Consider the following 27,570-nt stretch of genomic DNA (forward strand, 5'->3'; position numbering starts at 1 on the left):
ATGTAATGAAAATAATCACATATGACCTAATTTATGTCACAGTTTATTCTGACTGTTGTGGGCAGAATTTTTAGAGGCAAGGGGAATGTAAAGTAAAGAGAAGCAGAGAAAATTGTTGGGAGGTTGTTGCTGTGTTGAAGTAAGAGATGATGACAGCTTGGTCTAAGTGGTAAAGATAAAAGTACAGATAAGTGAATGGGTTCATGATATGTTTTGGAGCTAAGGTTGACTGCATTTGCTTATGGGACTTGATATGAGGAGTTAGGATGAGAAAGAGGGAAGCCAAAAATAACGAATTGATTTTTAGATGTAGAACCTTTTAATGAGATGAGCAATTCTGTGAGAGGAACAAATTTGAGATTTGGAAATTATGTTTGGCTATGAGAAATTTGAAGTGCCTATTAGAGGAACAAATTTGAGATTTGGAGAGGAACAAATTTGAGATTTGGAAATTATGTTTGGCTATGAGAAATTTGAAGTGCCTATTAGATATCCATATGGAGATGTCATATAGTTGATATACAAGTCTAAAATTCAAGGAAGGATCACAGTTAGAAATAAAGTTTGGGAGTCACATGATACAGATAATATTGAAAGTTACACGAGTAAGTAAATTCACCTAGGGAGAATATGTAGCCAGGAAAACTGGGAGAGTACCAAAAATGTAGTGAACTAAATTGACATGGTTTCCTTTCTTCGTGCTGCTAATATGTAGATAGACTTAAATATAATTTCTGAAAGTTTATTAACTACATAACTGAGCTTTAAAGGACAAAAGAATGAAGAGAAATCAAAGCCAGAATGGTGAGTACAAACTGACATAATGGCATTCCTCGGGGCTTTTTGATCTACCATGAGGGTTGGGACATGTAGTTTTGACACTGTCTTGGGGACGGGAAATATGATATCAGCACTACCTGTGCTAGAGGAACTGGAGATGAACCTCCTGTATGAAGCTCAAAGCCTTGATAGCTATGTCTCCCTGCAAAAAAAAAAAAATCAGAAAAAACTTTGCCCCTTAGTTGAGGGAGTTGAAAAGGAAGCTTGTCTTCTACCTAAGGCCTTAAGTTTAAGGGGGGGATCACTTAAACTTAAATGATTACTCTAAATAAATGAAAATATCATTTCTATGCTGTGTGCCCAATAGAAACTCAAACTATGAAATTAACATGAAAAAAATTTCACGACTATGGCAGACTCTGGTAGAAACAAGTGAAAAAGTGCTTAGTAGAATTACTTTAAAAATCTGGGACCAATGGGACTATCACTGAAAAAACCCAAATTACAGATTTCATGAGGAAACTAACCACTTGTGGAGAGAGTTGACAAATACAAAAAGTAGTAATACCACCCCAAGAACTGGAAATAATGCAACTATCTGAACTATCTGAAATAAAGCAGAATATAAATTTGTTTTAAAAGTTTTAAAGGCAGTAATAAGTACTATAATAAAAGAATAAGAAACGAAGAGAAATAAGCTGATTAGAAAAAGAACTAAATAGGAATTATAGAAATGAAGTACGTTGTCAATGAAATTTAAAACTCAGTAGAGTGATTAAGCAGCAGATTATTCCCAGCCAAAGATAGACTTGATGGACTGGTATAGATCTGAGGAAATGACTTGAAATGAATCAGAGAGAAATAGGGATTGAGGATATTAAAAACTGGTTAAGAAATATGGAATACAGAATGAGAAAGTGCAGCATTTATCTGCTAGACATCCAGGAGGAGATAATAGAGGAAATCTTCAAGAGGCAGTATTTGAAAGATTATGGCTAGGGGTTATTTGGAAGTGGAGAGAGATATGTCTTCAGATTGATGCACAGTGAATATTAGAATAAATAAAAGGAGATTCATACCTAATGGAATGGCAAAGTCAAAATTGAAAGAAAATTTTAATAACAGAGAAAACAATTCTCATCAGCAATAAGAAATATTTTTTAAATAGAATAATATTTTTAAAGAACATGAGAGAAAATATCAGTCTCACATTCTCTTCTTAACTGAATGATTCTTCAAGAATAGGGACAAATTAGGCTGGGCACAGTGGCTCACGCCTGTAATCCCAGCACTTTGGGAGGCTAAGGCAGGCAGATCACTTGAGGTCAAGAGTTCGAGACCAGCCTGGCCAACGTGGTGAAACCCTGTCTTTATTAGAAATAGAGTTGGGGGTGCCTGTAGTCTCAGCCACTCAGGAGGCCGAGGCATGAGAATTGTTTGAGCCCAGGAGGTAGAGGTTACAACAAGCCAAGATTGCACCATTACACTGCAACCTGGGTGACAGAGAGAGACTCTGTCTAAGAGAAAAAAAAGAATAACAAGTAAAAGTATTTTCAGACAAATAAAAACTAAGATTTTTCTACTTGTGTATTTTTACGATTACCAAAAAATGTAGTTCAGGGAGAAGGAAGTAGAATTTAGAGGAAAGAAGTTGGATGCAAGAAGTGATAGTATGCGAAAGAAGCTGCAGTTTGATATAAATATAAACAACCACTGACTGTAAAACTGCCAAAAAAGAGCAATTGCTTATTTTAAGGGTGTTGGAAAAATCAGGTGAGACAAAAATGCTACTAGATAAGAATAATAAGGAAAATGTCTGGGCACTGTGGCTCACACCTGTAGTCCCAGAAGCTGAAGCTTCCCAAAGTGAGATGGATCACTTGAACCCAGGAGTTCAAGACCAGCCTGGGGAATGTGGCAAAGCCTGTCTCTACAAAAATTAAAAAAAATTAGCTGGGCATGGTGGTGTGCACCTGTATTCCCAGCTGCTCAGGGGGCTGTGGTGGTAGGATTACCGGAGCCTGGGAAGTCAAGGTTGCAGCAGTGAGTGATGATCATATCACTGCACTCCAGCCTGGGCAACAGAGTGAGACCCCGTCTCAAAAAAACAAACAACCAAAAAAAAAAAAAAAAAGAAAAAGAACATGGAAAATGGCAGGGGAAACATTGGAGCTAAAAATTCTGAGGTCTTCAGTTATTGAGGAGGAGGATGGAAATGGACTATTTGATGCATTATGCATTTTAAAATTTAGCTAAAAAAATTAAAAACTGAATATATAACTTTATAACAGATTGCAGTAAGGAGAAAGATGGAAGAAAAGTAAATCCAGTGGATGGAAGAAAAAGAAAAAACCAGGTAAGATAATCAGAAAATAAATATAAAAGGATTAAACACTTGTATTAAAAAAATAGTTTCTCAGCTTGTGTAAAAACTAGTAAAACCTAACTCTAGCTATTTTAAAGCGACTAAAGCTTGCTAACAATGAAAGGTTGAAAAAAAAGATGATTAAGAATCTAGCATCAATATTAATATCAGACTAATAGGATAAAGAGCATTATTAGAGATAAAGGCCATTACCCTAAATAATTAAAGATATCATTAACAAGGAGATATATTACTGTAGCTATACATACTGAAGCTATACATAGATAATCTGGTCCAAAATGTATAATACAAAAAATTGATATATTTGTAAAGAAACTGGCAAATAGATGATTTTTAATAAACATCTCTAATGATAAAACTATAGAAATAAGAGTAAACAAAACTTGAACAAGCAGAGTAAGTATTACTCAATGGAAATTTATACAGTTGTATACTCTTAAAACAGAATATGCTCTTCTCTTTAAACATTTATAGAACATTTTAACTAAAATGCAACTAAGATGAAAATTTATTACCCTACATGCACATATTAGAAAATAAGGAATTGAAAATTAATCAGCTAGTGTTGGAGAACTAAATAGGTTCAACAGATCAGTTCTGCAACCTAAAATAGGTTAAACAGATAAAGTAAGTGGAAGGAAGGAAATAATGAAAATTAGAGCAGCCATTAATGAAATTGCAAAATAAATAAAAATTACAGAAATCAGAAACTGCAAAAGCTGGTTCTTTGAAAAGATGAGTAAAATAGAAGGGGCTTTGGGACAGAGCCTATGCGCATGTCAACATTTGGTGCTAAAGAAGCAGCAAAGAGCAGTGAAGTAACTATTAGTAGGTTGGAAGGAAAATCTGGAGATTGTCGTGTTGCAGGAGCCAAGAGAATAAAGAGGGATAGGTCATCTGTTAAATGCAGTTGTTGTCAACCAGCAGGTAACTGATGATCTTGACAAGGCTAGTCCCAATGGAATGGTGGAGACTAACCTGGTCGAAGTGAGTTGAAGTAAACATGAGAAGTAATATCAGCAACTTACAAACAATTACAAAAACTTATTTTAAGAACTTTTTATGTATAGGAAAGCAGAGAAATAGGCCCATAGTTGGAAGGGGACATGTGGTCATGGGAGAATTTTCTCTTTACTGTGAGATACAGGAGTATGTTTATATGCTATTGAATGAAGTCTGTTTGAGAGGGAGTAATTGATGATTCAGGTAAATGAGAATAAATGCTGTAACTAAAGCTCTTGAAAAGGTGAGACTGAATGGAATCCATAGCATGGGAAGTGGTTTTGGCAGGGAGGTTTCATGTAGGCAGAGAATATAGAGGCAGTGGGTAGGCTGCAGTTTTGATACAGATTGATGACTGAGTGGCTCTCCAATTGTTTCCGGATTAATGAACTATAAAAGGAAAGACATCATTGGCAAATAGGGATGTAAGAAGAGAGAGGAGAAAGAGTGAAATGAAAGTTTTAGCAAAGGGTAAGTTGAGTGTACAGTAGTCCACTCAACTTACCCTTTGCTAAAATATCGTATATTTGGCATATACATTCTAAGACTGCATTAGTCTGTTTTCACACTGCTGATTAAGACATACCCAAGACTGGTTAATTTATTTAAAAAAAAAAAGAGGTTTAGTGGACTCATAGTTCCCACAGTTCCACATGGCTGGGGAGGCCTCACAATCATGGCAGAAGGTGAAAGGCATGTCTTACATGGGGCAGGCAAGAGACTGAGAGTCAAGCAAAAGGGGAAACCCCTCATAAAGCCATCAGATCTCATGATACTTATTGATTACCATTAGGAATAGTATGGAGGAAACTGCCCCCATGATTCGATTCTCTCTCACTGGGTCCCTCCCACAACACGTGGGAATTATGGGAGCTACAATTCAAGATGAGATTTGGGTAGAGATCATATTAAAGACCCCTCCTCCTCACCAGTGGATGGCTGAAACTGCAGATATACATACACTGTGCATGGATTTCTTTTTCGTTATTTGCAACTTCATTGTTAGATTTGTTCTTGCCATGGATCTTAATTGCCACAGCATGGGATTATTTCTCTTTCATTATTGTTGAGAACTTTCACCTTTTCACTTAAATGAAGTGCGTTATGGCTTCTCTTTGGCATACCTGAATTGCCAGCATCACTGCCCTTGCACTTGGGCCATTACAAAGTAAAATAAGGGTTATGCAAACACAAAAGCACTGTGATACTGAGATGGCTGATCTGATAAGTGAGATGGCTACTAAGCGACTAATGGGTGGAGAGCCTGTACCTGCACAAAGGCATGGTGCAGGTCTTAGGCAGGACACAATGGACAAAGCAAAAACTCATCATACTATTCAGAATGATGCACAATTTAAAATGTATGAATTGCTTATTTCTGGAATTTTCAATTCAGTATTTTCAGGCCACAGTTGACCTTAGGTAACTAAAACCACAGAAAGTCAAATCACAGATAAGGAGGGAATACTATACTCAAAGTACACGTACCACGAGGTGATACTGAGTCCTCACTGGGATTTATGACCAAAAAATTAAGTAAAATCAGGGAGCTCATTTGTATATGTGTGTAACAATGTTGAACTTTCAGGTGCAGGTGTAGAGTAGGGAGTGGTTGGGTTTTGGAATGGTGTGGGTTTGCTAAGCAAATATGGAAAAGAGCGTGGAAAGCAGGGAAGTTAGGGATGTTTGCAAAGGAGTGGTTATACTGAAGGATCCTGGCATATAACCTGAGTAAGGAGGTGTATAGTAGTGAGAATGGGAAGGGCCAGAGAATTAGAGGCTTTGAGGTTAAAGAAAGCTTTGAACATTCTAGGGACAGGTGTTAAACACATCAAATAACTGCTCCATTATCAAGCTTGTCCAACCTGCAGCCCCAAGGCTGCATGCAGTCCAGGACAGCTTTGAATATGGCCCAATAGGAATTTGTAAACTTTCTTAAAACATTATGAGAATTATTGTGATTATTTTTTTTTATCAGCTGTCATTAGTGTTACTTTATGTGTAGCCCAAGGCAATTCTTCCTCCACTGTGACCCGGGGAAGCCAAAACACTGGACACCTCTGCTCTAAATGCTCTTAGCTTCTCTATGACAAAATTTACTTAGAAGGATATATGAAAAGTTAAAAAGTTACAAAGAACATAGTCAAACAGAGTTTGATAATAGTGTTTCTAAGCAATGCTACAGAATTTAAGCACTTCCTGGGAATATCCATGCCATTTTGAGACACATGATCAGATAAATATTGTTAATGTTGTCTGAATTATTATTAGGATCTATTATATTAGTGTAGACAATGGTAAATGAAACTTGGACTTGGGTGAGTGAAGAGACAGTGTGTTAATGAATGAAAGATCAGCCATTTTGTATTTGGAGTTTGGCCAGGGAGCTGTTAATTGTGTTCTGTTTACTTCTAGATGTTCTAGATTTCAGAGTTTCATGGACTTATAAAATTAATAAAAATTAAAAACCTATTGGGAATGAATGACATTGCCAGCTTTTTGTTTGTCAAGTATGTGGGGAAACACTTACCATGGGCTATCAACGTAAGTACTTAAAAGAACCCAAATGCCTATCAGCGATAGACTGGATAAAGAAAATGTGGCACATATACACCATGGAATACTATGCAGCCATAAAAAAAGGATGAGTTCATGTCCTTTGCAGGGACATGGATGAATCTGGAAACCATCATTCTCAGCAAACTAATACAAGAACAGAAAACCAAACACTGCATGTTCTCACTCATAGGTGGGTGTTGAACAATAAGAACACATAGACACAGGGAGGGGACCTCCCTGTTGTGGGGTGGGGGTCTAGGGGAGGAATAGTGGGGTTGGGGAGATTCAGGAGGGATAATATTGGGAGAAATACCTAGAGTAGATGATGGGGCAATGGAAGCAGCAAACTACCATGGCATGTGTATACCTATATAATAATCCTGCAAGAGCTGCACATGTACCCCAGAACTTAAAGTATAATTAAAAAAAAAAAAAAGAACAGCTTAATACCAAACGGGTAGAAGGCCATGATTTCAAAGGGATGGGCCTTTTAAGAGAGAATATTTGGTTAATATATGTGTATGCATTTGCATATGCATTCAAATATATATTTTTTATTTTGCTGAAGACCTGTGTAAACTTTTTTTTTGGAAATATTTTGAAAACATCTTTAACTTGCTTATTTGAGAATCTAGGTAGTAGCCAGTTGGCTTTTTGATGATACTATTACTATTAACAAAAATAGGTCAGTTATGGTGGTTTACTTCTGTAATCCCAGCACTTTGGGAGGCCAAGCAGATGGATCCCTTGATGCTAGGAGTTTAAGACTATCCTGGCCACCATGGTGAAAACCCATCTATATTAAAAATAAAAATAAAAATTTACCTGGGCTTGGTGGCACACATCCGTAATCCTAGCTACTTGGGAGGTTGAAACACAAGAATCACTTGAGCCTGTGGGGTAGAGGTTGCAGTGAGTCAAGATAGTGCCACTGCACTCCAGCCTAGGTGACAGAGTGAGAACTCTGTCTCACAAAAACCAAAACAAAACAGTAGCTAAGCTAAAACTTCAGCTGTAATGAGTAAAGGAATTTGAAGGTCCCCAAATAGCTGTGTAATTGATGAGGATTTCCATTAAATGCTCAGAACTCTTTACAAATTCCCACCTCCCTCAACCCAGTAACATTTTGCATAGTTGTCACTCCATATCTATGGGGATTGGTTCCAGGACTTCCCTCAGATAAAAATCCACAGATGTTCAAGTCCCCTTATATGAAATCGCATAGTATAGTATTTGCAGATAACTTACATATATCCTCCTATATACTTTAAAGCATCTTTGGATTACTTATAATATCTAATACAGTGCCTTCACACTACTTCATTCATGTGGATTCAGTGTAGTACTTGGCAGGGCAAATTCAAGTTTTGCTTTTTGGAACTTTGTGGAATTTTTTTCTGAATATTTTCAACCCACAGTTGGTTGAATCTGTGGATGAGGAACACTACAGATGTAGAGAGCCAACTGTACATAATGATATCGGTCCTCTTTCTGCATTTAAGTAGGTAGCTTGGCCAGAGGCAGATGCTGAACTAAGACACAATTTCTTGGCAAGCCAGGGCTGTCTTTCATTGCTGTCTGCAAAATGTGGATCTTATTATGGTGCTTAATAAATGTCTGAGATGAACGTAAATGAAATGATGTATCCCAAAGGCAACTCCTACCACTGGAAGAGAAAATCCTTTTAAGCAGTAAATTACTGTAATTCTTGATTTTGTTAAATAGTAAATATAACCTGCAAAGACAATGAGGAAATTATTAATAATTTTTCTTAGGAGGTAAAAGAAAAGCCAAAAAAATACTAATTACCTGAAAAATAATGGCTAACATTTATTGAATGCTTAGTATACCTCTTACTGTATTGTATGTTATTCATTCCATTTACTTAGCAATTACTAAGTTCCTACTTGTGTGTATCGGGCATTGTTCCTAGGAATCAGGTCTATAGAAGTAAGACAGACAAGATTCTTATTCTTACAAGTCAGATGAAAATAAGTAAATCATAACTGTCTGCATCATTTTAGATAGTAGTAATACGTGAAGAAAATAAAGGAAAGTTAAAGAATGGAAAGAAACTGGTGGGAGGCATTTTTAGAAACAGTGATCAGAGAAGAGCCATCTGTGTAGTGGGGTGAAAACTGAGCATAGCCCTTTGAAGATATTATTATCATTCATTTTCCTACTTGTGGTAACCTAGGAATACCCAAATTAAAAAACGTGCCCAAGGTCACACAGCTGCCAAGTTGCAGTGCCTGGATTCAAACCAGGTGGCCTGATTGCAGACCCATTCATTTCTTTCAATCACTGCGCTGAAATCTGTAGGAATGAATAAATAATCAAAACATATTTTAATGGCAACATTTTTAATTTGGACCCCCAGTTTTTTTGCTTTAAAAAGCTGATAATCCAGTTTATATAGAGAGAGCCTTCCTTCTTTATTGTGCTGTCTTCCTTTCGGTTATTTCATTGTAAATCAGTGCTTCCATTAGAGGATAGCAGTGGAAAAGAGAAGAGTTGCCAAGTTAAAATGGATTACATGCTTATTTATTAAAAACATTAGTTTAGTGAGAGACAAAGTAGAAACCATTGCATTAAATGGCCTTTAAATAGATTGCAGATTTAATTTCTCTGTGTTCTCTGTGCTCTTCATTTAATACAAATAATTGAGGATTTTTTGTTTTATGTGTTTTTAGTCTGTAACTTCTTTTTGTGGTTTGGATTGAAATGGTATTCATTAACTAAAGGTTGTGTGATATGTAATGAATATGAAGTATTGCACTGGGGAAGCCCAGTCGTAGGTCTCTATGTAGTTGGATGTTTAATCATTTGTTCCATACATAAAAACCTGTTGTGGGCCGAGTATCTGGTATAAGGTGTTTTGCTTGGTATGAGACAAATGAGTGAGCACTTTTTCTGCCCTTTGGAGACAATTATTTAATTATAGTGATAATTGTTAAGAAGATAAAAATCAGATGTATATGCAAATTGTTTTCTATATATACTGTCTAATTAGGGCTCAGATGGTACAAGGTAAATAAAAGAAGATCTACTGATCAGGTGGCCTGAGAATTGCTGTTTAATATTGGGAAACAATTCTAGCTGGCAGAAACGTAGCATCCTGTGTGTGCCTTTCTTATAAAGTACCATATCATATGGAAACTGCGTTAGTTTTTAATTCTACTAACCTTTAATATTTTGTACCATTTCTTATAATCATGTTTATTCCTTCAGCAACTATAGGTTCTCAATTAGTGTTTGTTCAATTCAACTAGACAATGTGGTGTTGAAGTATGGGAGCTTCATCTTAATCCTGAAGTGACACTATCTTATTTCTTCTTTAAGGCTGTTTATTCAAATACAAAAGAAGAAATCTCCAATATAATTTTCTTTATTCTCATTTTCTTCTTTAGATTATATTTTCTCCTTTCTCCTCATTCTGTTTTTCTTCAGAAAAGTAACTTGCTCAGTTATAATTTAAAACTCTGCAACACTATATTATGCAAAAGCATTTAAATCCCAGATGTGTATAATTTTGCCTTTATATTTCTGTAAGGTATTGTTTGCAATAACTCTTTCATTAAGAATAGAACAGTAGGTGTGAAAAATGAGCAGAACTTTAGGGGAAAATAACTATATTTTAATCATATCCATCAAATATTTTCCCATTTGTTTCTCACTGAGCATTTAAGCTCTATGTAAATGATCAGTTTTCTGAGCTGTGACCATTACTTTTAGAGCCTGTGGATGTCTTTAATCAGCTAACAACCTATTTCAGATTATGCCACAATATTGAGGTCCTTCTGGGAGCTCTATCCCTATGGTAATATGCAGAGAATACCACCTTGACTCTTGCTTTTGTAATGTGGCCCCATAATCTCGATTTGTTGAAGTTGTCCTCATTGTTTTGGAGGAACAGAAGGAAATGCTGAAATGTGAGTGTATACTTGTACATGCAGTGTTCTGTGAGGGTTGGCTACGTGGCAAGCCCCTGGTCTTGGATTACCTATGAAGAGCGGGGGTCGAGGATTAGGGCAACAAAGTGTAACTGGGAGTGGGGAGGAAACAAAGGCTTCCCTAGCCCCAAAGCTTGGGCTAAAGACTCTGTGCGACAGGACACTGGCCTTGTCATATTAGCCATTGAGAGATACCAATGGGATCTCTCACTGACCAATTGTCAGTGTCTGTAAGAACGCTCATCAGATTTTTTTATGTTTTTCTCTCACTTACTGTTTTTAGTTATTGGTAAGGCTGGATAATCATAAGCCTCTAGCACAAGGGTCAGAGCCTGCCTTCCAAAAGTTAACCATGTGGATGAAAGTTGATAGCATTCTGTAAACATTCAGCCCCAAAAGGAATCCTTTGGTATCTTCAGAGACTGTTAATGTTGGGATAGGAGGAAGGTTTGGGGAGGTAGCTCTAGTGAAAAGCATAAGCCTTAGAGTAAGATGGATCTAGATTTTACCTTTGGAACTGACATTTACTAGTTGTGTGACCACTGGCAATTTGTTTTGCTTGCCAAGATTCTGATGTCTTATCTTTAAATTGGGTAATATTATCAGTTTCTCAAGCTTACAATGAGGATTAAATAATATAATGTCTAAAAAAGCATTCAACTCGGAAGGCATTGTCAGTGTTGAATAAATGATGGCTGCTATTACTATTATTGGACTGGTAGTAACATTACTCCTGTTTTCAGGGATTACAAGTAGTTGCCAATGTATTCTTCTCATAGTAGAAGCTAGGACAAAATGGGAGAGAAGCAGCTAGATGAAAGAACACCATTTAAGACATAAACCTATGCTTGAATGATAATGATCTATTAATGAAGAATAATATCAAGTCATACCATTTCACCGTACTTCTAACTGCTAGAAGTTAGATCTTGTTTGGATCTCCATCTGCAGACCAAAAAACGTTTGTACTTGAAGCTATTACTGATCAAGCAGTTTACTGAGAGCAAACCATTGCTAGGGTTTTTGTTTTGTTTATTTGCTCATTTCTAAAAGGTGGTGATGTGAGTGGATGTAAATATACTCTGCTTGCCAGGATCAGTAAATGTAATTTGTGTGGGCATTTAGTTCCCTAATGACAGCAGTATTAACTTAACAAATTGTGAAATTGAAGAGAAAAATGTCAGTACACAGTAGACAGTTAGCATTTGGTGAACAAATTCAGGCATAATCTACTAATTTGCTTAGAAAGTAGTTAAGTAATTTCTATCTATTTAGTAACTAAATAGCAGCCATTATTTACTCAACACTGACAGCGTCTTCTGTGTTGAATGCTTTTTTAGACATTATTTTATTTAATCCTCATTGTAAGCTTGAGAAACTGGTAACATCTGCTAAGTAACTAGTTAGAAAATACTTAATAGTCTTTTGTTTAAATATTTTTGTTGATAGGTAATATATTCAAATCAATAAATATTTTAAAAGTTCAAAAGGGTATGCTAGCGAAGTTCTCTTCCCTACCCAGTCCTTAGTATCTTGAGTTTGTGTCCAGATATATTTTATGTGTATACAAGCAAATACACATGTCTGCCCTTACACAAATGGCAGCATATGACAGTTTTTATTCCTTTGATTTAAAAAAAAATTAATAGTATGTCTTAGACATGATTGCATGTCACTATATAAAGATTTTATTTCTAAAAATTGCTTAATACTCCACTAAATGGACATATTTAACCATGTTTGCTACTGATGGCTATTTAGGTTGTTTCCGACCTTTTTTATTACAAATATTTTATTGCAGTGAATGTCTGACCTGCACCTGAGTCATTTCACATTCACTTGTGTGGGAATTTATTTGTAGGCTAAATTCTTAGAAGTGGAATTGCTAGTTCATAGAGTAAATACTAAAGAAGCTTCTGTTGGGACAGAATAAGTACTTGTGTTTTACCTAAGAGGGATGGAAAAACACAGGAGAGCTACCAGTTATGTGGTAAGCCTTTTCACATTAAAGGCTATTCACGCCTCTTTAGATTCCTGAATAGATATCCAAAAGCTAGAATTGCTACTCTGAACTTTCTCTTTATTTTAAAACAACTCAGATTAGGACTATTTTTCTGATATCAGAAATACTAAAAGGCATTTGTTCCATTTTGAATTACAACAAGGACAGTAATCACAGTAGATTCTCATATTGAGCATGTGCTGAGCACTGTGTTAAATGCTCTCTTTTGTATAATTCTAATTTAAAAATCCTTGACTTTTAGGTAATAACATTTTATAGAAGAGTAAACTGAGGCTCAGAGAGGTAACTTCCCAAAGGTTACATTACTTTGTGGTATAGGCACTCTTTGATACTAAGTCTGCCTAGCTTTAAAGCTTATCCTTTAAATTACCACATGGCCCCTGCTTTCTATCCATTTGTATTTGCCTGCTGTGTTTTACTTTTAGCTTTTTTAACTTCAGTTGTTTTAGATGTGTCACTCATGGGCAGCATTAGTAGAATTTAGGTACATCCCTCTCTTGGTATCAAAAGTCTTTTTCTTTTGAATAGGTTATGCAACCTACTTATGCTCAGTAATATAATAGATATTTTTAGTTTTGTTAAATTATTGTATTTGAACCTTTTTAATGCTTCTTGACATTTGTACTTTCTCAGGCACTTGGGATATAAAAGTGAACGTGATAAATATCTTTGTTCTTATAAGGGTGAGTAAAGGGAGAAAATACTAATAAACAATCAATCAGTAAGGCAAAGGAGATGTGTGGTATCAAATAGGTCAAAGTAAGCCTACTGCAAAGATGAGATTTAAGCAAAGATAGGGACCTGAAGGAATTGGACAAACTGATATCTGAAAGAAGAATGTTCCAGGCACAGGGAAAAGCTAGAGCAAATGACCTGAAGAATGGCTATTTGGCTGGAGCAAGGTGAGTGAGAAGGGGCATAGTACCAAAGGAGGGCAGAGAGGTAATAGGGGTCAGACTTTGTTAGTCTTACCTTATTGGCCATATAAGGGCTTTGGTTTTACGCTGAGTAAAATGGGTATCTGTTGCAAGATTTTTAATGAAGAGTGTGATCATATATGTTTTAAAAAGAAATACTCTGTTTGCTGTGTGAAGAATAGGCTGGGGAGAGGGAAATGGTAAGGGGCAAGGTTAGAAGCAAGATAACCTGTTAGGAGGCTAATGCAGTAATTCAGGTAACTCAGCCAAGGGTGCTAACAGTAGGATTGGTGAGAGTGGCCATATTCTGGATATATTTTTAAGTAAAACCAATAGGATTTCCTGACAGGTTGAGTGTGGGATGAGAGAAAGAGGGAGGGAGGGTTAGAAGGATCTAACTTAAAGATAACCTCAATTTTTAGTCTGAACACCTGGAAGGATAGATTTGCCTTCAGATGAAATAGAGAAGGCTGTGATGGAGCAAGTTTTGCAGGGTGTAGGGGTGGAGATCAAGTTGGGACATGCTAAGATTGAGATATGGACAGATATACAAGTAGAGATACTAAAGTGGCAGCTGGATATAACAGTCTGGAATTCAGGAGAGAGAGAACTTTTGAAGTTTTCTCCATAAATGTGGTTTTTAAAACTATGAGACTGGATGGGATCATAGCAGTACCAAGGGAGTAAGGTAACATGGGCAGAGGAGACAAGAATTACCATGATCTGAATTCCTGGGGATTTTCAGTATTAGGAAGTTGAAGAAAAGGGAAATAAACACAAGACCTGACAGATTTTATAATTTTAACATATTATTGCTTATTTGCATTGTATATATAGAGAGAGATATAAAATATAGTCTTAATAATATCACTATTAATAAGACTATTGAATGATGTTTAAGAATTTTTTGCCTAAAAGTATATGTGGTCAGGCAGGGAAGCCGTAACAGTCAAGTAAGGAAGAGTATTAAAAGATAAGGGAGGGATCAACCGTTTCAAAAGATGCTTGTAAGTCAAGAAGATATTTTTCCTCTATTCTAGTCTTTAGTTTTCATCTCCTTTCCCCCTTTTAATTTAATTTCTCTTGTTTGGGAGGTAGTCTACAATAGCAGACTACCTATGAATTCTAGAGCCACACTCCCTGCATTTCAATCCCAGTTCTGCTATCTAATAGCTAGCAGGGTGGCACTGGGACCCCCTTCAGGCTGGTTTCTGTGTCTTTTTGACGTAACTTCATTAATAATTGCCAGTGTTCTTGCTTCTGGCACAAAGTGTCCCAGGTTCATCTTATAAATCTCTGCCCCCAGACCTAGACTCAGCCATTTCTCTAAAGAGGGTGCCATTTTTACTGCATTGTCTGTGTTTTGAGACCTCTGTCATCTACATTCAGGAAATAGACATTTTGTTAAAAAACCGTAAGTCATGAGTTCACACTGATATTTCTACAAATTTAATATTACAGGATTTTTACTTTGATTTCGTGCTGAAAATTTTTATGATTTTAACATATAATTATTTGCTTTGCCTTTATATGTATATATACAGATAAAAGAGATAGTCTTAATAATATTACTATTAATGAGACTACTAAATGATATTTGAGTTTTTGCCTAAAAATATGGTCCTTCTTTTACGGTCTGAGTAGCTTGTTTGCCATTTCTCCAGGTGTCTTCTATGCACCCTGTCATCATCCTTCCTAGTTAGGAGTTATTAGTGAGGGTCTCAATTTATTACCTGTCTCTTTACTTTGATAGAAGGAAAGTTAGAAAAAATAAACTAGTGTCTTTTAAATTTGTGATGTCACATTTATTAAACTTTTAAAATGACTTTTATTTGATGTTACACTTAGGCATTTCCCATGTTGAGACTAAAAACATTTGCTGGACCGTTGATTCTTTCTTCTAGTACTTTTGTGGTTTCATCTTTGTGTTTTTCTGTTTTTACATTTATATCCTTAATAAATGTGAATCTGTTTTGGAGTGAAGAGTGATATCTCCTAGAGATTCAGCTTTGTTTTTTTCTAGGTGTTCCAATACCATTTGTTGAATAATTTATTACTTCTTCATTGATATGAAATGTTAACTTTGACACTGACATATCACATATTCTCCTTTGCATTTAGGTCTATTCTTTAGACAAAACTTTTGTGAAAAGTTTTTTCATCTGGAACTTCTGTAGCATTGCTTCTTTCAGCAGTCACAATTTGTGATGTTTTAGTAAGTAATGTTTCTAAAAACTTCAGCCTTCTGGAATAAGTCCAGAAGTATGTGGGAAAATGTTCCTTTGTACCTGTTCTGTATCTAATGGAATTACTATTTATATGTGAAGGTGAAATAAGAAAAATTAGTAGCTGTAAAGATTTAGAAAATATATCACCTATACACCTACCTGAAAAAAATTCCACAAACTAGAAAAAGTAAATCTAAGAAAGGGAAATGGAAGGATGTAAGAAATGATGGTGAATAATATATCATTTCATAAAAATTAATTTGAAAATTTGGAACAGCACAGTGCTAGAAATAACAATAGAAAGACCAAAAGTGACACTGAACCTGGCTTAGCTGAAGAAAGAGTGGAAACTCCAATATGGTGTATGGTGTTTCCTGGAAGTGATGTCTAAGCTGAATATGAAAGGATGAGTGAAAAGTTAACTCAGTGATTTTTCTCAGAATGTAATTGATTGTTAAGGATGTTTCCTGTCTGTTACAACTTTTTGAACCTCCGAAAGATATTTTATTGATTTTCTTGGATTTGCTAGGTTTATATTTATGCTAGCTGTAGAAAGATAATACAAATAAATATTTTCCATATATGTGTATATATATTCTTAAGAGGTTTCCTGATGTATCTATTACTACTACTTTGTTGAATGAGGGTGTTTGATGGAATATTATTGTTTCTGTTTTTATGGTTTATCTCAGTGCTACTCTTGTGTTTTTCAAATTGAAGCAGTAAATTGTAGTATTTTTCTTGTATACAGTTAACTTTGCCTTCTGATCATACACCTAATCGATTGAAGTGATGATTGTTTAATGTTATTGGGTGATATCAGCTAATATTTCATTTATGTTCCTTGCATCTCTATTAATAAATTGTATTGTTCACTTTTCTTTATTAGTATCATACTGTTTAGGTTTTAGAATCAAACCCATTTCTGGTACCTAAAAACAAACTAGGAAAAAGACTATTTGTAAATGAACATTTGGAAAATTATGCACTTGCTCAGTAAGGGCAGGCAGGAACACCATACTGTATAACTTCTCCCTTTGGATTTATGCAGTGCATAGCATGGTAGCTGTCTGAAGGTTTTAGTGGCAATTTATTTCAATAGCTTTTCTTTTTTCATTGTTAGACCTCGTATTTTTGTGTTTTATGTTTTTGGAAATAGATATGTGACTGACTATCTTAACAAATTTATTGACATCACATTGAAATAAGCTCTGATACATCAAAGAAAATAGATATTTTTTTTGTTTGTAATTAAGTTACATTTTGTTGAGGACTTTTTGTTTTTTTTATTTTAAAGAAACAGATAAAATAATTAATGGCCAGTTTACAGAAGAATTTAAGTGGAATACTTAAGTAGAAGGTAACATAATTCAGTGGGTGCATTCATTTACTAGTCACTATATTGAATGATAATGAATGTAAAAGATGTAGTGCTTGACAACTTACAAGGTCACAGTTTCGTAGAACATGGTTTTAAAAAAATAAGGTAGTTTCATTGTAAGGTTTTTAAGTATTATGTAAAAGAATATTTCAAGTGCAGTAGGAACATAGAGGAGGAGAATCACAGGTCTTCTGTGCTTCATAAGCATTATTTTCCAGCTGTTAAAACATTTTTGTCACTCATAAAGGCACTGTCACTGACAGCATCCACCACTGTACTATTTAAAATGAAAATTCACCTTGAAATGCCAAACAGGGGAAAGAGGGAGGCATTATTGTGTAATAATACAATAGAGGAAGCATACCAGGTCCGAGAAATATTTCTGACAACTAAACTCAGGCGGATTCATTGCTTGGATCCTTATGAAGTAGGTATTAATTATAATTAATGATGTCTTCAGCCATGTTTCTATATAACTGCTCTTTTTATTTTTATTTTTTATTTCTTTAGAGACAAGGTTTTACTGTGTTGCCCAGGAATGCAGTAGCTGTTCACAGGTGCAGTCCTAGTATTCATCAGCAGGGGAGTTTTTACCTGCTGTTTCTGACCACGCCTGGTTCACCCCTGGTTAGGCAACCTGGTGATCCCCCACTCCTGGGGGGTTACCATATTGATGCTGAACTTAGTGCAAACACATGATCAACATAGTGTACTACAGTCCAGAACTCTTGGACTCAAGTGATCCTCCTGCCTCAGCCTCCCAAGTAGCTGGGACCACGGGCAAACGCCACTGCACCTGGCAAAGTAGCTGTTGTTTAAGTTATCCATTGATAAAAAGACAATAAAGAGAACTAAAATGTCTATGGGAAGAGCTTAAGAGATCTAGAAAAAGGTTCTTAAGAGTTTAAGAACTGTGTGCTTTAAGAAATCTGTAACCTTCCGTAACTTGATAGTGTTGTTCGGATTTTCTGTATCCTTACTGTTTTTTCATGTATAGTTGTTCTTTCAGCTATTGAGAGAATAATGTTGAAATCTCTGATTGTGGTTGAAGATTTGTCTTTATTTTAACCTTTTGTCTGTCAGTTTTTGCATATCAAAGTTTATTATGTGCGTACATATTTAGGATGATGTATATATTTTTTGATGAATTGGCCCTTGTATCATTATAAAATGTCTTTTTCGTTTCCTTGTGTCATAAAATATCCTTTTTCTTTATTTTGCTCCTTGCGTTAAAGTTCATTTTATCTATTGTAGCTTCTCCAGCTCTCGTATGCTTGTATTTTGCATAGTTTATCTTTTTTCATCATTTTACTTTCAACCTATCTGTGTCTTCATGCTAAAAGTCCACTTCTTAGAAACAGTATATAATTGGATCTTTCTATTAAAATTTTATTCAATAATCTTTTCTTCGAATTGAATTTTTTAGTCTATTTGTATTAAATATAATTATTGATACATTTGATTGAAAGTCTATAATTTTGTTTTTCTTTTTGTCTCATCTGTTTTTTGCTGTTGTTATTATTGGTATCATGCCTCTCTTCCTTCTTTCTTGCCTACTTCTGAGTTATTTAGTATTCCATTTTAATCTCTCTTTTGGCTTTTTACCTATGCCTTTGCATTTTTCTGGTGCTTCTTTTTTCAGTAGTTTCTGTAGAGAATACAAAATTTATCCATATCTGATTATAGTCTACATAGAGCTCATATTGTATCAGTTCAGATGAAATGAAAAGGTCTTATAATTCCCCTGACTTCTGTGCTTTTGTTGTCATATATACTTACTTTTTCTTATAGGTTCTACATACAGTATTATGCTTTGCTTTAAACAGTCATATGTCTTTTAAAGAAATGAAGAGATGGAAAAATGTGTACTGTTTTCTATTTACCCACATATTTTCTATTTCCAGAGCTTTTTATTCATTTGTATAGATTCATTTTGCCCTCTATGGTTAATTTCTTTCTTTTTTTTTTTTTTTTTGAGACAGAGTTTCGCTCTTGTTACCCAGGCTGGAGTGCAATGGCGTGATCTCGGCTCACCGCAACCTCCACCTCCTGGGCTCAGGCAATTCTCCTGCCTCAGCCTCCTGAGTAGCTGGAATTACAGGCACACGCCACCATGCCCAGCTAATTTTTTGTATTTTTAGTAGAGACAGGGTTTCACTATGTTGACCAGGATGGTCTTGATCTCTTGACTTTGTGATCCACCCGCCTCGGCCTTCCAAAGTGCTGGGATTACAGGCTTGAGCCACTGCGCCCGGCACTTTTTTTTAGCATTTTTTAATAGTGTATGTTTGTTGGCAACAAATTCTTTCAGTTTTTCCTCATCTAAAAATCTCTCTCTCTCTTTTTTTTTTTTTTTTGCCTTTTTTGAGGAATGTTTTTACTGGATAATGAATTTTGGGTTGCTTTTGTCTTTTCTGTAGCACTTCAAAAATGTTGCCATCTGACTTTTGTTTTTGATTAATGTGAAGTGAGTTGCCATTTGCATTGTTATTCCTGTGTGTGAATGTGTCATTTGTCCCTGCCTCCTTTTAAGGTTTTTGTTTTTCTCTATGCATGGTTTCAGCAGTTTGACAGTGATCTTCCTACACCAGGTTTTTTTCTTCTTTTTTTTTTTTTTGGTATTTATCCTTCTTAGAGTTTACAGTTTGGAGGAATTGCATGGCCATTATTGCTTCAAGTGCCTTTTCTTCACCCTATTTTCTTTTACTTTTTCTCTGGGCCCCATTTATACATGTAACAGTTTATGTGATATTGACCCACCACAGATCATGGAGGCTTTGTTTATTTTTATTCAGTCTTCCTGTGTCTCATTTCTGAAGATTGGCTAAATTTTATTAATCTGTCTTCAAGTTCATTGACCCTTTCTTCTTTGCAGTCTACTGTAATCCTATCTAATGAATTTTTCTTTTTAAATATTGTCGTATTTATTTCTAGAATAGCCATTTTTCTCTTTATTATGGTTTTCATTTTTCTGCTAACATTTCCCATCTACTTGTTCTTCCTTTTTTTTTTTTTTTTTTTTTTTTTTTTTTAAGACTGAGTCTTGCTCTGTCACCCAGGCTATAGTGCAGTGGCACAGTCTTGGCTCACAGCATTTTTGCTGCCCAGGATCAAGTGATTCCCCTGCCTCAGGCTCCTGAGTAGCTGGGAGTATACAGGCACACACCATTATACCTGGCTAATTTTTTCTGTATTGTAGTAGAGATGGTGTTTCATCATGTTGGCCAGGATGGTCTTGATCTCCCGACCTTGTGATCCACCCGCCTTGGCCTCCCAAAGTGCTGGGATTACAGGCGTGAGCCACCACACACAGCCCTACTTATTCTTTCTAGCCATATTTTCCTCTATTTAAAAAAATGTATTTATAATACCTGCTTTGAAGTTCTTGCCTTCTAGGTCATCTTTGGGTCTGTTTCTGTTGACTGTTGTTTCTCTTGACAATGAATCATATTTGTTCCTTCATGTGTCTAGTAAGTTTTACTTACATACTGGACATATTTATTGATACTCTGCAGAGACTCTGAATTTAATTATTTTCTGAAGTGTTGATTTCTGCTTTAGCAGACAGTTAATTTGGTTCAATTCAAACTTCAAATTCAGCCTCCCTTGTGGAGGGCAACAGGTCAAGTATCTACTTTACTAACTTACACTTCTAACCATCTTGTTTTAATATGTTCCTTGGAGGTTCTCTTGCTTATACATAGTTTGGGACTTAGCAAAACACCTGTAATAAATATACAGATTTCATTTTTCTTCTCCATGACTTCATTTTTTTCCCAAGGTTTTCTCTCTTATGTTCCAGCCATTTTGTTAGCTCCCAAACCTGTCCTCAGACTCCTTTAGCCGATAAAATGATTTTTATCTGCCTGAATTTAAGTCATATGGCACTAGGTAGGCCAGAGTTTGCCCCCAGCTAGAAACTATAACACTGAAATTTTACACTGAAATTTTTCTTCATTCAAGGATCAGCTTCCCTTCAGACTTTGCCTACTTTTATGTGGCTCTTGAGAGCCTTCAAACAATTGTTTTTAATATTTTGTCTACAGATTATATTTTTGTCTGCTGATAGGTTTAGTTAGATACAAGCTATTTATTCTTTGTTGGAAGCAGAACTTTCCTACTCCTTTAATAAAATGACTTTGAGAAATGAAAGTTTGGTTATTGTTTCTAAATTGCGATCACCTATATTGGTGCTAATATCACTTGGCCATAGGGTGGTGTGGTATACAAAAGTAGCATATTCCAAAGTCCTGAGAGCAGTGTTGTGGCAGCCTACCTTCAGGTCTAATATGTGATCTGACTTTTTAGGAGCATTTGAATATTCAGTCACCAAGCAAGTTTATAGCCAGTAAGTAGAAGAACATCATTTCAGTCAGTATTAAAGGCAGGGAAAATTCTCTTATTATTCAGGAATTTGAGTCTGGTGCTTCATGGGATGCAGCATTGAAGAACTGATGAAATCATTATCTCTGATTACTTTAACTACACTGCACACTCAGGGCAAGCTTTAGGGTCACATTGCCACTGTTATAGAAAGAATGAAGGAATTCAAAGTCTACTGGATGAAGGGGAAAACTTGAAGAAAGAAAGACAGGATTTGAACTTGTGTTTTCAGGTAAAGGTAGAAATTGAAACTCATAGATATGCTATAATTGAGCTAACATAATTTCTTCTATCTAACAGCATTAGGGTTGAGGTAGTTCTAAATTAAATTCACTGTTCACTCTAGCATGAGCTGAATTCATATTCTTGCCACATTTTCTATTTGAGAATTAAGCTGTAGATCAGGAAAGAGTGAGAACAGCTACCCCAAACTGTACTTCAAAGAGTCCTTCCAAGGAAAGGTTGTCTCCTAAGTGATGCTGAAGCAATCCTAAGGAAAGATACACTTTTTTGAAAATATTTGTTTTGGTGGACATCTTATAATCAGAATATATAATATAAAATATATGCTGTATATTCTGATTTTCTGTTTAAGACATATGAATGTATTGTGTATAAATGATCATGTTTAATATTGAGAGCTAGGAGATCTTAAAAAAAAAAGTCATTGAGAAACAATTTAAACCTGTATCCCAAAATGTGACATGTTACACCAAGGGTTGACCAACTACAGCCTATAGGCCCATGGGTATTATTTCTCAAGAATCTTTTGCCAATCTCTATGTTACACCATACTTCGTGATGGGGATGTAAAATAACGATTCTGCTCCCATACAGTTTACAATCAAAGGTTTCTCCTTAGGGAATTGACCGTATATTGCTCCTTTCTCTCCCTCTCTCCCTCCGTCCTTCCATCCTTCCCTCTCTCCCTCCCTCATCTTTCTTTCCAGATGCTGCTAAAATTTAAATATGTCTGATAAGAATCTTCTAATTGTTCATAAGTTTTTTCCCTATCTTTTATCTTATGTTTACCTTTTAATTTTAAAATAGTGGTAGCATTGCGTATGTACTGACATTGCTATGTAACAAATCATCCCAACCTCAGTGGCTTAAACCAAGAACCACTCATTATTTCTCATGAGTTGGAGTCAGCTGAGGGTCAGTAGATTAAATCTTGGCTTAACTGGGAGTGACTCTGCTCCATGTATTTCTTATCATCCTTCTGGTATCAACTCTGGACAAGTACTTCTAGTGATGGCAGAGAGTAAGTGGAGACACAGAAGACCTTGAAGTCTAGCTTGGGACTTGCATACCATCATTTCTAACTCAGTCTATTGGCCAAAATAATAATAATAATGTGACTGAACCCAAAGGATGGAAAAATATGCCCCCTCAGTGATAGGGTCCTGGAAAACTTACATGGCGAAGGGTGTGAAAATTTGGAGTTAATAATACAGTCCGTCAAAATGTGGTGTTGTATCAGTATATAGCCTTCAACCAGCATTAGGAGCTGAGTTACAACTCAAGTGTTTTAATGCATAGCTTTTATATGCATCAAAAATCTGGACAGCATGGATGCCTTCCTCAGAAGTCATTTTATAAGGGTACTAGGAGTATAAGGACCCTAAATCCCTTCAGTTTCGTTAGTATATATCAAATGCCTTCTTTGTGCCTAACACTATATTAAGTTATGGGGCTTTAGGAACTGTAAATCAGTGGTAAACACAGATCATGGATAAGTAATTAGAAGATGGTGTGAGAGTTCTAATAGTTGAAGTATATATTGGGTATATAGGTAGTAACAGAAAAGAGGAATAATCATCTCTGTGAAAAGACATAGAAAGCTTTGTGGAGGAGGTAGTCATATTTAATCTTGAAAGATCAATGCCTGGATGCGGTGGCTCATGCCTGTATCTCAGTGCTTTGCGAAGCTGTGGTGGAAGGATTGGCAGCAGTGCACGCTTGCAGTCGTAGCTAATCAAGAGGCTGAAGTGAGCTTGCTGCTGCACTCCAGCCTGGGTGACAGAGCAAGACCCTGTCTCAAAAAAAAAAAAAAAAAAAAAAAAAAAAATACATCTTAAGGGTTGGAGGAGTCAGCATTCCCTGCAGAACAAGTTCAGGTAAAGAAGTACTAGTTGTAGGAAATATAATGTTAACTCTTAAAAATTAAGTGCTATAATTAAAATATCTTGTTTCTACCCAGATAATAGAAAAGTCTCCAAGAGCCAGTGAGTAACTTTATATTTTACTCCTTCTTACATCATTTTCATTGCAGTTCTCAAATGTTGGCATGCATCAGAATCACCTGGAGAACTTGTTGAAACATGGATTGCTGGACCCTACCCCCAGAGTTTCATATTCAGTAGGTCTGGAACAAGACCAGAGAATTTGCATTTTGAACAAGTTCTCAGATAATTCTGATGGTGTTGTTCCAAGGATAACACTGTGAAAACTATCGCTTTATGTATCTGGTAAACTGTAATGTGCTGAATATATAAAGATGAAAAGAAAGCATCTCTGCTCTAAAATTGTTTATAATAGGGTGGTGGGAGATAGACAAGTAAATGTATAATGATAGTACAATGGAAAGCATGCTGTGATACGTGGAAGTACAGGTTGCAGTGAGAATACACCAAAGCATCATGTAACTCAGAATGAGACCAGAGGCTGCAGGTGTGGATAAGACCCAGCAGAAACCCTTAATCCTAAGCTGAGTTTTTAAAAATTGTCATAACATTAAAAAGTAGTAACAAATAAAAAAAAATGACTTTTGAATCATGCTTTGCATGAGATTGGTAAATGGATTCCTCTTTAACGGATTGCCTTTAAAGATCACAATTCTTTAGGAAGCTGTTGCTTGTATAGGTGGGACAACATAACTCTGAATTAGTCATTTTCCAGTCAAAAGGTATCCTTTCCTTTGTTATTTTGCTTTACTCCTCTTCAACAATTTTTTTTAAGAAGCTAGAGAAATATATTATGTTTATCATGTGTGATTCGACATTTTCACAAAAACTGCTAGAAATTTTATGTATGTCAAAATGCAGACAAAACTAGACAAGAACAGGAATAATCACAGCTGGTGAAACAGAGCTGGTAAGGCAGCTTCACCTGGGAATTTAGGTGCTGAGTCCATAGGTGAACAGGATCAGCTATCCACTGCAATTCTATGTAGGTTAGTATGAGATCATGAGACAAAGTGGCATCTTTGCCTCAAGAACAGCACTGATGCAATGGATAGGTTATGGACCTTGGCAGGACTATAGATAGCTTTCACTTGGACATAATAAGCTGGGTGAGAGGGTTAGGCAGGAATTAATTAGAGGTATACTTGAGGCAGGCTGCTGATTGGTCAGTTCTTTGAGTTATATGCTCAGCAAATGGAAGCAAGAACATGACAAATGGCTGGGCTAGTTTTGAGAAAGAGATTTACACTCATGAGGTTGCCTTGGCAATAAAAACATCTGCCTTTTAAATGAAGCAGCCCTGAACTATGCTGTCGTCACAACCTAAAGAGATAACACCTTTGTAGGAATAATGGTTTGTGAGGCTTCTGGCTATTTATTTATAATTTTAAATCAAAAGCATATACTAAAACCATGTAGAATATTTTATTTTTTTGAGATGGAGTCCCACTCTCTCACCCAGGCTGGAGTACACCGATGTGATCTTGGTTTACTGCAACTTCTGCCTCACAGGTTCAAGCGATTGTCCTGCCTCAGCTTCCCAAGTAACTGGGATCACAGACGTGTGCCACGACAACCAGCTAATTTTTGTGTTTTTAGTAGAGACGTGGTTTTACTATATTGGCCAGGCTGGTCTCGAACTCCTGACCTAAAGTGGTCTGCCTGCCTTGGCCTCCCAAAGTGTTGGGATTACAGGCGTGAGCCACCACACCTGGCCTGAATATTTCATTTTAAACAATAATAGTCTGCTTGGTAGAGGGAGCTGAAGTCCAGAAGAAATTATAAATAGAACACTCAAACTTTAAAAGGATGTAGTGCAATATATTTTTATTGAAGATAAATTGGTAATGATAATTATTTGTAATCTTTTTACTTGTCCTTTTATAATATAATTTAATTAACCGTGAAATCTTGTAAACTTTTTCTTAGCATACATCTGTGGATGGATATACTGAACCACACATCCAGCCTACCAAGTCAAGTAGCAGACAGAACATACCCCGGTGTAGAAACTCCATTACGTCAGCAACAGATGAACAGCCTCACATTGGAAATTACCGTTTACAAAAAACAATAGGGAAGGGAAATTTTGCCAAAGTGAAATTGGCAAGACACGTTCTAACTGGTAGAGAGGTAAGTTTGCACAGTGCCTTTTAATATCTGCCTGGACCTCTCTGGAGTCTTGTTAAAGCTTCCCTGTAGTTCATGTTTGGGAGTAAATGACAGTTTCAATAGGGTAAACACTGGGGTATATGTGAATGGAACATTAGTAGGTAGAGGTTTATCATGGCATAAAAGTTGACCTTTTAGTGTTTAGAAAAGAATCATTCCTACATATTAGCATCTCTTAGAAATCAGTTGTGCTGTGGATGAGCTTTCCTCAGATGCTGACTTTCATTATATGATTTCTATGAACATTTCTGATTGCCATTGCTGCCAAACCCCCAGGAACAAAAGTTCTTAATGCTTGAGATAAGTTAGGTATAAATATGTAGAAAGTCACCTACTAATTTGTATCTGTTTAGAGACTGCATTGAACAAGTATTTCTATACAGGTAATTTTCTCAGGTAATAAGATAATTATAGTTCTAAAATCTCATGTGTTTTAAGTTACATGTATTTATATAGTAAGAATTTATATATTTGCGCATACGTGCATTGTATATATATGCCTGTCTGCTAGGGTTAAAGACTTTCTTTGAATAAACGTGTAACATTTGTATTGCATAATGTTTACTAGATCTGATTAGGATATTATTTAAAAAAATCTTACTCAGGCCTAATGCAGTGGCTCATGCCTGCAGTCCCAGCTGTTTGGGAGGCTGAGGTGAGCATAATTGCTTGAGGACAGGAGTTCAAGATCAGCCTGGGCAACATGGTAAAACTCCAGCTCTACAAAAAATACAAAAATTAGCTGGGTATGGTGGTGTCCCAGCTATTTGGAAGGCTGAGGTGGGAGGATCACTTGAGCCCAGGAGGTCAAGGTTGCACAGTGAACTGTGATAGCACCACTGCACTCCAGCCTTGGAAATAGAGTGAGATCCTGCCTCAAAAACAACAACCACCAAACAAAAAAACCTCAAGGAAAATATTTTTATTAAGTTTTCACTTTGCTCTCTATATAGTATCATTGTCATTTCCCATTGAATTTGATTCTTTCTGTCTGTTCTGACCCCAGGAGCTAGAGACAGGCTACACTGGGCAGCGCCTTGATATTCAAGTCCATTTTGTCAGTTTGCTTTAAGTAAGCTTGGGTATCCAATCTCTCTAACAACATACTCGTTTTTATTCACATAATATTTAACTTACTGTAAGTTTACAAGCCACTTCCCCCTATAATTGTTGCTTATCAAGATTATGAGTAAAAGGTTAAGATACAGGATGATTTTTACTCTAAAGGAGGAAACTTAGAAGAAATAACAAAGCTTTAATTTCATTGGCTCAGGATCAAAAGGTTAAAGACTTGGGTCAATGGAGTATATTCTAAGACTGCCAGATTATCAAAACGTTACTATCTAATTATGTGAGCCCTCAAAAAGAGCTAAATTATATCTAGTTAGGAATGAAACAAAAGTTTTTTTTTTTGTAAGTTTTATTCATTAAAATGTGCATTTTTCAAATAGAGTTTAATGATTCTTTTTTTTAGGTTGCTGTGAAAATAATAGACAAAACTCAGCTAAATCCTACCAGTCTACAAAAGGTATTTAATTAATTTAATAATAATTAGAATGTGACTTTATCATTAATATATGGTGTTCTGTAAAATTAGTCA

General features: G+C 35.8%; 1 protein-coding gene across 8 annotated transcripts in view; it reads left to right on the plus strand.

The window, feature by feature from the left end:
* MARK1 (microtubule affinity regulating kinase 1) overlaps nt 1–27,570 on the plus strand; it is a 132,717-nt gene that overhangs the window by 25,242 nt on the left and 79,905 nt on the right. For 7 of the 8 annotated variants that reach the window (XM_010340934.2, XM_010340931.3, XM_010340932.3 and 4 more), the window contains exons 2-3: nt 25,728–25,931; nt 27,445–27,498. Coding sequence is in view for 6 of the 8 variants with exons in the window: in XM_010340931.3 (XP_010339233.1) it covers nt 25,728–25,931; nt 27,445–27,498 (258 nt within the window). In the remaining 2 variants the exon portion in view is untranslated. Of the gene's footprint in view, nt 1–3,082; nt 3,137–25,727; nt 25,932–27,444; nt 27,499–27,570 lie in introns of those variants that run through there. The other variant, XM_074385218.1, reaches the window with a different exon arrangement.

The sequence above is a fragment of the Saimiri boliviensis genome, chromosome 14 (assembly GCF_048565385.1).
Source record: "Saimiri boliviensis isolate mSaiBol1 chromosome 14, mSaiBol1.pri, whole genome shotgun sequence".
NCBI classification, from domain to species: Eukaryota; Metazoa; Chordata; class Mammalia; order Primates; family Cebidae; genus Saimiri; species Saimiri boliviensis.